Raw genomic sequence first — 12,027 nt, 5'->3', positions numbered from 1 at the left:
ACCATGGTATCTGAGCTTGCCTTCCAGTAGCGCGTTAAGCAACGTGACTATTATCTGTCACGTTTGTTCTTTCATCCTCTCCCGAGAAGAGGATGCGCAGTGGAATGTATTATTTTGGTAGGGTTTATTATTATTTTATAAACATACCTATTGCTATGTGTTTTTGTTAAAGAAAGCAAGGTGGCTTGCAGTTGGAATGGAAGGTAGTGAGGTTTGTGAAGTTCCTTAGTTCCTGGGGGAGTTCATAACAGTCTTGGACAATCCTGGAGAGGGTTTTATCTCCCACGTAGACAAGCTTTACTTTTATTGTTGAGAGTTCCATCGCTCTACAGGAGCAAAGTTGTCAACAATGGTCTTTGACCTGGTGGTTATGTGGCCTTTTAGGTATCCTGGACCCAAGCCATGGAGCATTTTGAAGATAAGGACAGAGGCCTTGAAATTGTTTCTAAAGTCTATGGGAAGCCAGTGTAGAGGGTGGAAGACTGATATAATTTGTTCACAAATATTTGAGTGGCCTGTTTTGCACTGCAACATTTTGTAGTTGTTGGAGTTTTCTGAGTGCTGGCAGTTTCAGGCCCAAGTACGTAGCACTGCTGTAGGCCAGTCAAAAAGTGAAGAAGGCATGAATAACTGAGGCTAAGTCATTCTTCACCAGGATGGGAAGGAGACTCCTAGCCAACCAGAGCTTAGAGTCAGTGAGGAGTCCAAGAGTACTCCTAGACTACAGACTGAATTGACCAATGGTGGATGTGAATATTCTGCCAAAGGAAACTGTGTCATGGCTGAAAATTATTCAAAATACTTTCCTTTCTGCCCACCATCACCTCGTCTTTGCTTCAGCCAGCTGTTCTTCATTCATGAGCTGGTCTCATCCAAGCCCTGGCCATCTTGGTTGTAGTGGTGCAATCACATGTGGTGAAGGGAAGGTAGAGTGGTGTGTCATCTGCATATTGGTGACACTTGAGTCCATGTTGTCTGACCAGTTCACCTAGTGGTTGCATGTAGATGCTGGAAAGGACCAGAGAGAAAACTGGTCCTTGTAGAACTCTACAGATGAGGAGGGTCTAGTAATGGAGGTGCAGTTTCCTGTCACTACTTGTTGGATATGCCTGTCAAATAATTTTAATGCATCATCTTGGATCCCTGCAACCTCTGAGATGATACAGCCATATCTCTTGGTTAAAAATGTGAAGCACTGCTTCTGTCTGTTGACAGGAGGAGATATCCATTAGTGCCACTAAAGCAATTTCATTTCCATGTCCTGCCCTGAATCCAGAATGAATTGTGTCTAGAATGTTAGCTTCAGTTATATGTGCTTGTAGTTAGCCTTTTGCTAGCTATGAGCTTGTAAATAATCAGAAGGCTTGACATTGGTTGGGAATTGGCTAGGACTGAAGTATCCATGATGGGTTTCTTCAGTGTTATTTAGATTTCTGCTTGTTTGAAAGAAGAAGGGAAGATTCCTTCTCTGAATGATGCACTGACCTGATGGTGGTGGAGACTTTAAAGAGGGATATGAAGGTGGACAATCAAGTGGCTTTGCAGATGTTTACAGGGAGCTCATCCCATGTATTAGGAGCAGCATAGGAAGGAGCATGAAAGTACTTGTTTTGAAAATGTAAATGAGTGAAGGCCAGCTGGCAAGAACAGAAGTAGCAGTCAGCATCTCAGTAGTGTATAAGATATGAATACGTAGGGATAGGCCATGAAGGACCTGAAAAGCAAAGATTAGTAGTGTATGTAATATGCTAAAGGGTGGACAACACAGAGGGGGTGATGTGGTCACACAACAAGCCAGGAGAATATTTGCAGTAGCATTTTGAATGGATATATGTGGAACAAAATGGGATGTGTCAAAGCCAGAGAGTAGGATGCAGTAGTTACGATGAGTGCTTGGGAGAAGAGATCTAGCTATGTGGTCAGAAAGGAAAAGCTGGATATGAGAGATATTATGTAAGATATACAGAATTCATACATGACCCGGATATGAGGCTTTAGAAGAGACCAAAATGAATAGAATGCCCAGATTACATGCCTGAGTGACAGGCAGGGTTGTGGTGATGTCCATGGGGTCTGAGAATGGAGGGAGTGGTGACTATTTTGGAGTGGGAGAAAAGATTAAGATCTCTGTTCTGCTCACATTGAACATAACAGTGACATGCACAAGGAAATCTGTAAGAGATTTTAGGGTATGTCTACACTGTCCACGTTACAGGGCCGCTGTGGCAGTGCTGCTGCGGCTGCGCTGTGATGTGGGCAGTTTAGACACGCTTTATCGCATGGAGGAGAGCTCTCCCGGCCATAAAAAAAAAAATAACCACCCTGAACGAGCGGTGGTAGCTTTATCACCAGGAGTGTGGCTTCCGGTGATAAAGCGCTGTCTATACTGGCGTTTTCAGTGCTAAAACTTGTGTCGCTTAGAGGTGGATTTTTTTCACACCCCTGAACAACAAAAGTTTTAGCACTGACCGTGGCAGTGTAGAAACAGCCTTAGTCTGGGCAGAAGGAGAGTAGAGAAAGAGAGAACTGAGAGACATATCAGCATAGAGTTGATAGTTGAAATGTTTGCAAATGAGACTGCCCAGAGATGAAGTGCAGATGGACAAGAAGGCAGGGGGGGCAAGCAAGGAGAAATGTGGAACCTCTTAGAAAGTTGGATGGGGGTTGAAAAGGATCCTCCAAGCAAAAGGAGAGTTAAGAGGAGTGAGTAGGATGATGAGCAGAAGAGGGACAGGATCCTGAAAGCCAAGAGAAGACACAATTTCACAGAGCCTGGTCAGCTGCATCAAAGACAGACGACAACTTGAGGAGGAAGAGGGTGAAGCACCTATTTGTCTTTAAGTGGCTGCACACATGTATTCCATTCAGAGATGTCGATGCCCACTGTGCCAGAGCCAGAGAGTTTTCTGAAGCTGTATGTTTTGGGGCCGTGCACATGCCCTGCTCCTCCTTGTGGCCCCTCCTGAACATTATATAAAGGCACTGCCACTTTGTTCCACTTCAGTTCCTTCTCTCACCACCTCTGGCCTGAATCAGAGCTCCCTAGTAGTTTAATTTAGTCTTTTTTTTAAAATGTGCAGTCAGCATGTTCAGCTCTTCTTTTCCTTTGAATAACTAGTTAGCAGTTAGTACCCAGTAGATAGGCTTCATTTATTGTTTTAATTCTTTTAAGTTAGTTCATAATTAGTTTTTGGTGTGAGGCACTGTTGGTAAGCAGCAGTCACTGTGCTTCAAGCACTGCCCATCATATGAAGTGTTTATTCCAGTAGTAACACCCACCCACCTGCTGCCTTTTGTGACTCAACAAGGGACACATTACAGAGAGGTGCAGTATCTGCTGTTCTTTCAAGAAAAGAATGCAGCTTTAAATGGATCTGCACCTCAAGCAATACCGCCTGGAAAAGGCTATGAGACCCAACTTGGCTCCAGGGCATTTGACTGAATGTTTTACCTTCTGCACACACTATGCCAGAGAGACTGCAGTGGTGTCATGACAGACCCCTGGTTTCACACTCTTCTCCTCAGAGAAAAAAAAGGGGTTGGGATTCCTTTGCCAGGATTCCTCAAAGGAGGACCCATTAAACAGACCAAAGAAGCATTCTTCTTTTTCAAAGGATTCAAAACCTCACCTGCACTCCTTGAGTACACATGGCAGAGTTGGGCCACTGACCTGCGTCTCCCAGTACTGCAGAAGGAAGATATTGGTTCCATGCTATTGACTCCGGTACCATCTGTGGGACAGCCATTGAGTCCAGTACCAACAGACACTGTTTCAGCACTAACATTACAAGTACTGATGACCTCACAAGCTTATGAGGCTGCAAAGGATTTGCTTTGCGTCTTCATTCTGGACTCTCCTGTAGTGCAGAAATTCCATTGCATTTATTGCGCCTCCTGCTTTTCCCGTTCTGTCCAAATCTTTGGCTCTGATACAGAGACTGTTAGTTGTACCAGAGTCAGTACCTGCTAAGCAATACAATAAAGTTTTGATCCTGGCACCTATGCACACTGGTCAGAACTGGTATGATCTTCCGTCTCTGCACCTGTGGCCTCAGTACCATGATATTGGGTTGATAGTCAGAATGGCCATTGACCATAGCTTATCCTTTGGCGCGGACTACAAAATCTTTCCTCGTATCGAGTCTCAATGCAATATCCTCCACATCTTGGAGCACGTTTGTGGTATGACTATCATGCCAGGATTGGTTCTGATACTGACCTCTTTACAATGGACTACAGATAAATCAGATCACCTAAGGCCTCATCAGGATTGGCATACCCAATACCTACTGATTATTATTCAGGTGGCTCCTCATAGTCGGTTTCAGAGTATCCACCACTGACATCCCTACCTAGGCACAGTTGGTCTAGCAAGTCTTCTACACCACTCCCAGAAGGAGAGCATTGGTACAGGGAGCAGGACCATTCGTATAGCTGGTCCCCAATGTCTTGATCACTGGCCCACTCAAAAGGGAAGTTTCCAGACTATTTGGCTATGCACCTTCCAAAGCCATCTATGTCAGAGACCTGCAAAGGTCCCCCCAATCAACCAGAACTGATTCAGGATGAATCAGAGGAGCTGGTTCTGGCATAAGTGATCTTTTATCCTCATGACTCAGTGACCCTAGATGACTCCTTTCCAGGTCTGGAGGATTTAAAATCTTATTGGCTCTGCTGAGGAGAATGGCTGTGGCTTTGGGTATGCAAGTTGAGCTTGTGCAAGAGAACACTGATAAGGTTTGGACATTCTCCAGGTGGTGGCCCCTGGAAGGTAGATCATCCTATTAATGAGGCTCTTTTAGAACCTACAAAGACCTATGTCACACACCAGCCTCCTTAGCTCTTGCAGCTAAGTGCATGGACAAATTATACCATGTCCCAGTGCAAGGCTTCAAGTGTTTTTATTCCCATCCTGCCCCAAATTCCCATGTGGTCACTGCTGCCAATGAGAGGTCACATGATAGAATCATAGAAATGTAGTGCCAGAAGGGACTTGGAGAGGTTATCAAGTGCAGCCCCCCCGTGCTGGGACAGGACTAAGTAAACCTGCACCATCTCTTCCAGGTGTTTTGTTCAACCCTTTCTTAGAAACCTCCAGTGATGGGGATTCCACAGCCTCCCTTGGAAGCCTGATCCAGGGCTTAATTACCCTTATAGTTAAAAAGCTTTCCCAATACTAATCTAAATGTCCCTTGCTGCAGTTTGTCCTACTTTCAATGGGCATGGAGAACAATTGATCCCTGTCCTCTTTATAGCTAGGGTGACCAGATGTCCTGATTTTATAGGGACAGTCCTGATTTTTGGGTCTCTCTTATATAGGCTCCGATTACCCCCCACCCTCTGTCCCGATTTTTCCCACTTGCTGTCTGGTAACCCTATTTATAGCAGACCTTAACATATTTGAAGATTCTCATCAGGTCCTCCCTTAGTTTTCTTTTCTCAGGACTAAACATGGTTTTAACCTTCCCTCATAGGTCTGGTTTTCTAAAGGTTTTATAATTTTTGTTGTCCTCCTCTGATCTCTCTCCAGTTTGTCCACATTTTTCCTAAAGTTTGGAGCCCAGAACTGGACACAATATTCCAGCTCAGTTCTCATAGTGTCAAGTAGAGTGGGACAATTGCCTCCTGTGTCTTACATACGATACTTCTGTTAATACACGTCAGAATATTAGCTTTTTTTGCAATCACATCACATTGTTAACTCATATTCAATTTGTGATCTACTATAATCCCCAGATCTTTTTCAGCATTTCTACCACCTCCCCAGTTAGTCCCCATTTTGTAGATGAGCATTTGATTTTTCCTTCCTAAGTACTTTATACTTATCTTTATTTTTCATCTTGTTGATTTCATAGCAATTCTCCAATTTGTCAAGGTCATTTTAAATTCTAATCCTGCCTCTAACCTCCAGCTTGGTGTCTTCTGCAAATTTTATAAAAATACCCTCTGCTCCATTATCCAAGTCATTAATGAAAATATTGACTAGCAATGGATCCAGGACTGACCCCCTGAGGAATCCCACTAAATGTACGCTCCCAGTTTGACAGTGAACTATTGATAACTACTTTTTTAGTACAGTGTTTCAACCAGTTGTACATCCATTTAGTAGTAATTTCATTTAGACCATATTTTCCTATTTTCCTTATGAGAATGTCATATAGAATTGTATAAAAAAACCTTGTTAAAAATCAAGAAATATGATGTCTGCTGCTACCTCCTATCCAGTAGTAACCCTGTCAAAAAAGGAAATTAGGTTGTTTTGGCATGATTTGTTTTTGACAAATCCTTTGGCTATTACTTATGACCCTATTATCCTCTAGTTGCTTACAAACTGATTATTTAATAATTTGGGGAGGGGAGATTCAAATCAACTCCCAAAGAAAGAGTCCAAGAGACTTGATTTGCTAGGGAGAAAAATCTGTTACACGTCCTTTCTCCTGGTGTATAGCTTATCAACAGGCACTGTTAACTAAATGTGAATTTGTATTGCTGAATTTACTGACAAGCTGCTGGAAGATGCATGGGAAGAATTTAGGACTTTCCTGGTAGAAGAACGCTTGGTGGCCACTCCAGGGTGCACTTGATGTGGCAGATACTTCTTGAGTGATAGCCTCTGCAATAACAATGAGGAGAGCTTCCTGGTTACAAAACTGTGGTATAACCTCTGACAGCCAGCAAATCTTAGATGATCTCCCTTTTGATGGTCAGTTTTTCTTTTCCTACAAAACTGATGAGACTTTGCATTCATTTAAAGACTCCATTTGTTGGGAGCATATTTATCAGCCCCCAGGAGGTGTCAGCATAGGGCACTGCAACAACAGTGCTCCTAGCAATATTACAGACAACGTGGATATCCACAAAGGCAGCATGACTTTTTGAGGAGGAAGCAGAAGTCACAGAAGGATTTCTCCAACTCCAGCTAAAACCAGCCAGCCTGTACCTATTCTCACTCAGCGGAGCGGAAGCAGCACATTTAGCGTCTCCCTCAAGGACAGTGATAGTCATGAGTGATCATTCTGCTATTTCTTCCCCATTTTGGGACAGATTGTCCCACTTCCTCAGTGTTTAGGAAGCCATAATGATGGCCAAATGTGTCCTGAGCACTATGAGATTGCGATATTCTATTCAATTCCTCTCCATCCACTTCTTCCACCACCTACCCCATTCCTTTCCAGGAACCCATCTTACAAGGCAGTGCTCTTTCAAGAAAATCTATACCTTATTTCCAAACTGAATTTGGCTAGCTTCTACTTCCAGCCATTGGATTGTATTGTACCTTTTCTGCTAGACTGAAGAGCCTGTTATCAAATATTTGTTCCCCATGTAGGTACTTATAGACTGTGTGATCAAGTTATCCCTTAACCTTCGTTCTATTTAGCTTAACAAGAAGAATTCCTTTAGTCTTTCACTGTTCGGCATGTTTTCTAATCCTTTAATCATTTTCATGGCTCTTCTCTCAACTCTCCTCAATTTATCAACGTATTTTTCAAATTGTGGATACTAAAACTGGACACAGTATTTACAGCAATGGTTGCACCAGAACTAAATTAAAAAGTAAAATAACCTTTTTACTTCTGTTCGAACGTTTATGCATCCAATGATTACATTAGCTCTTTTGGCCATTACACCACACTGTAAGCTCATGTTCAGCTGATTATCCGACTTGGTTCCCCCCCTCCAAATCTTCTCCCAAGATAGAATCTCTGTGAAGTATGCAAGTATCAGACGTACATAATATTCCTCATAGTTTTACTTAACCCCTTATTTACCACATATGATCTTGTTACCGACGGAACATTCTCACTTTTAACCTCCACTTTTGAGTTAAGTTTGAAAGAAAGGAAAATTAAATCTGTGTGTAGTAGCTAAGAGAAAATAAAATCTAAATTACAAGGATTCTCCTAATAGTGCTTTCCTGTTATGCTAAAGAATGGCTCTCAAATCCTGTTATCTGTTTGGTTTATCTCTTGCCTAATGAATTTCCTACATCAAAATCATCAGTATTGACTTCCTTATGCAGTAATGGTCTACAAATTGTCTTTTGAAAATTGTTGGGTGTTATTTCAGTAGTTCTTTCCATCTCCTGGAAGCAGCATTACTTGTGGATTATTGGATGCGATGAATTCATCAGGCCTCTTATTAATACACTTCCGTTAGGCCAGCAAAATAAAGCTTGCTAAAATCTTGATCTCTGAAGTGCTGCCTGTTGACATGTGAAATATCAGGATTATAGCAATCTTTTGCTGTCACTCTGCACATCACACAAGAAGGTAAACAACTTGAACAGAAGGCACAGTAGAGAACAGAGTGGTTGAGTGGGAAGAAGGAGAGACAGTAATATCTAACCTGGGAAAACAAAATTGATCACTTAATTACTGTTTTATTTTTAAGTATTTTCATTCATGGCAGTGGTGAAGTTACCTTGTTATCTTACATCTTTATGTTAATAGTTACACAATATTTGAAATAGGACATTGTCTCTGAAAGTATGGGAAAATATTGAAAGTATGGTGGAGAGAACAAGGAACTAGCTACTACTTATCTGTTCTAACACTTTTATAGCCAAAATCAGGCCACATTAATTATTTTCCTGGCAAATTCAATAATAATAGAATTATAATGGTAAATGTATATCCATATTTTAGTCTCAATTAAACTATTGAGAGAAATGGAGAATTTTGAATACAAGTAGAGCCTAAATGACTGTAGCTCTTCAATGATTAACTTGTGCATGGACACTTTAGGTGCTTCTTTAGTATATGAAAGATACTTCAGCAACTTACACATCATATGGGACCTTTTGTCCTTGGTATATAGAGCAGACTATGTATTTAAAACAGCAAATGTTATGTGTTACTCATTATGTGCAGGAGTGCTGGAACAATTTGTATAGTGGGGATGCGGAGAGCCACTGAACCCAACTGTAAACCCTGTATATGATGAAGACCACTTCAAGCCAGGGGGTGCTGCTGCACCCTCAGCAACCCAGTTCCAGCACCTATTCTTGTGCTCATTTTATAATGGAACCCGATCTACATTTAAAAAAAAAAAATGGCAAGAGCGAAAGGACTGGGCTTTGAGGGTTACTGGGTCAGAATCTGTGTGTCCTTGGGTGAGTTACTTGACCTTCTTCTGCCTTGGTCACTCTAGCTGGAAAACAAGGCCTCATAAAACCAGAGGGAAGGATTCCATTGTGAATCCCAGTTAAATACATTCAGAAATTGTTATAATTTCAAATCTTGTATATAATACTATGAAACATCCTCCACAGTGGTGCTTAATATATTGATTTGGACAACATTTTACATCTTGTCTTTCTAAAAGTTACTGAAAAGGAACTGAAAACAAGGAGATACTAGTACTTACAGGCTTGAATAAACTCTAATTGATGTTTGAGTGGTATGTCATTAAACGTGGAAAAGGGGACTCTTTGCCACTGTCTGTCGGTGGGTTTTGTGAAAAAGATGCGCTAACCTCAAATGACCAATTGATAATCTTGATAATGACATCTTAATTTTTATCTGTTTAGATAATTCTTGATACCATTATGAAAAGCTGGAAGTCTGAATGGTGTTCCCATTTATTCAAGGGATTTTTCAAGGTTTTAATTGCTGTCAGACTTTGATTTAACAATTCTTACTTTAAGAAGGGAGGGTCATAGCATAATCCAGGCAGGAATATTTCCTTTTCCTTTAATTCTTTTAGCTTGTAAATGTCATTAAAAATTTAAAGTTCATAGCATGTGTTTATCAGGAAGTGACATACTTTTCTACACCTATTTAGAGAAGATTATCAATTATTTTTGTTTCAGAAAGCTTAATAAAAAAGATGACGTTCACAAACTCTCCTATATTGCACTTTTCAGATAGCTGTGACACAGAAACTCTTAATCTGTGGGCTCTCCTTATTATTTCATATGACTGTCACAAAAACTTTACCTGTGGAATACAACATTGATGATAACTTCAGAGCTACAGTTTCTTTGCCTATGAGGATTATCTACCTGTATGTCTCTCTAATGGCTGCCAGGCCCAAATACTATTTTGCATGGACTTTAGGTAAGCAACAAAAAATGTGTTTGTACTTTTCTTTACAGTTAAGAGTACTGTATGTTGGGTATGAATTTAAAAGTGAGTGTGCCCTCTTGGGGACTTAGAAAGAACTAATTTTAGAACTGAGACTTTAGGCAAGGGACAATGAATGGGTTTATTTTATAGTTGCCCATTAACATAAATTTAAGCATAGAAGTGTATTTTGCAAACTAGATTTCAGGACCCGATGAATAGATACCTCAATAAAACATGTATTTGTCATAAACAGATAGTAGGAGTTAATAGAACAGAAGTACTTTGTATCTCTTTTGCCTGTAAAGGGTTAACAAAATCAGGAGCCTGGCTGTCACCTGACCAGAGGATCAATCATAGGACAGGATACTTTCACATCTTGAGGGAGGGAGGTTTTTGTGTGTGCAGTTAGTTTTTGGTTGTTGTTCACTCTGGGGGCTCAGAGGGACCAGACGTGCAACCAGGTTTCTCTCCAGTCTCTCCAATACAGGCTCTTATAAGTTCAGAATAGTGAGTACTAGGTAGATAAAGCGAGTTAGGCTTATGGTTGTTTTCTTTATTTGCAAATGTGTATTTGACTGAAAGGATTTTACTTTGTACTTGTATACTTAGGCTGGGAGGGTATTCCCAGTGTCTATAGTTGAAAGACCCTGTACCTATTCCATTTTAAATTTACAAAGATAATTTTTACTGTTTTTCTCTCTTTAATTAAAAGTTTATTGTTTAAGAACCTGATTGTTTTTTTATTCTGGTGTGAGACCCCAGGGGACGGGGTCTGGATTCACCAGGGAATTGGTGGGGAGAAAGGAGGGAAGGGGGAGAGAGAGGTTAAATTTCTCTCTGTGTTAGGATTACTTTCTCTCTCAGGGAGAGTCTGGGAGGGGGAGAGAGAAGGAGGGGGGGAAGGTGGATTTTCCTCTCTGTTTTAAGATTCAAGGAGTTTGAATCACAGTGATCTACCAGGGTAACCCAGGGAGGGGAAGTCTGGGAGAGGCAACGGTGAGGGAAAGGGTTTACTTTCCTTGTGTTAAGATCCAGAGGGACTGGGTCTTGGGGGGTCCCCGGGCAAGGTTTTGGGGGACCAGAGTGTACCAGGCACTGGAATTCCTGGTTGGTGGCAGCGCTACAAGTACTAAACTGGTAATTGAGCTTAGACGAATTCATGCTGGTACCCCATCTTTTGGACGCTAAGGTTCAGAGTGGGGAATTAGATCATGACAGTATTTGATATATTTGAATGAGAAATGGTATTTTTACCCCTTTAAATTTTTCTGAAAAATAGTTTAATTGCATAGTGCATTTTAATTTAAGACTTATGTACTTTACTTTTCACACCCATTTATATCTATTCTAAACCTCTTCCTTGCAGTCAGTGACCAAAAAAAAATCCTATTTAGAATAGCCCAATTGCAAGAACAAATTGCATAAAACTCAATATGGATATTGTAGTGTATAGTAATATGGTCAGCAATAACTGCAACGTAAAGTGCAGTTGTTTCCTGTATTGATGGAAACATTTCACCTTGTTCTTATTAAAAACTTTAATGACCAGCTAAAAGCAGAATATTTATACATTGCCCTTGTTTAAGGCACTAAATGGATGTTGTATTTTAAACAATATTTTTCCTTTTCAAGTCATTTAGGGAAAAAATATTCAACTTCCAGAAGTTTGTGCCATGGAAATATTTATTATATATATTTGATTATATATTTTGGTTATTATATATTTTTTGCATAACTCTGCATGAAAACTGAGGGGAAACCAATGCAGTAAGGAATTTAGTAGAATAGAAGGACTCACTTTCAGATGCTACTTTAATTCCTGCTCAGTGAATGAAGTATTTTCAGCCTGTCTGGGTACAGAATAAGTCTAGGGTTTGTTGAAGAATGACATACTTTGGAATATTGTGCCTGAAAACACCAGTATTATCATCTGTCAAGGATGGAAGCCAGCTGAAAAGTG

General features: G+C 40.7%; 1 protein-coding gene and 1 long non-coding RNA gene across 4 annotated transcripts in view; one reads left to right on the top strand and one right to left on the bottom strand.

The window, feature by feature from the left end:
* The window catches only part of LOC127049812 (uncharacterized), a 74,238-nt gene that overhangs the window by 11,329 nt on the left and 50,882 nt on the right, over nucleotides 1–12,027 (bottom strand). The gene's annotated exons all lie outside the window — the stretch shown is intronic.
* Nucleotides 1–12,027, top strand: part of MBOAT2 (membrane bound O-acyltransferase domain containing 2) — a 219,997-nt gene that overhangs the window by 179,030 nt on the left and 28,940 nt on the right. For all 3 annotated transcript variants that reach the window (XM_050950800.1, XM_050950801.1, XM_050950802.1), the window contains one exon: nucleotides 9,866–10,058. In XM_050950800.1, coding sequence (XP_050806757.1) covers nucleotides 9,866–10,058 — 193 coding nt within the window. The remainder of the gene's footprint in view (nucleotides 1–9,865; nucleotides 10,059–12,027) is intronic.

This window comes from Gopherus flavomarginatus, chromosome 4, assembly GCF_025201925.1.
Source record: "Gopherus flavomarginatus isolate rGopFla2 chromosome 4, rGopFla2.mat.asm, whole genome shotgun sequence".
Classification (NCBI taxonomy): Eukaryota; Metazoa; Chordata; order Testudines; family Testudinidae; genus Gopherus; species Gopherus flavomarginatus.
Note: the sequence above shows the minus strand (reverse complement) of the source record. Positions and strands in the feature narration are given on the sequence as shown.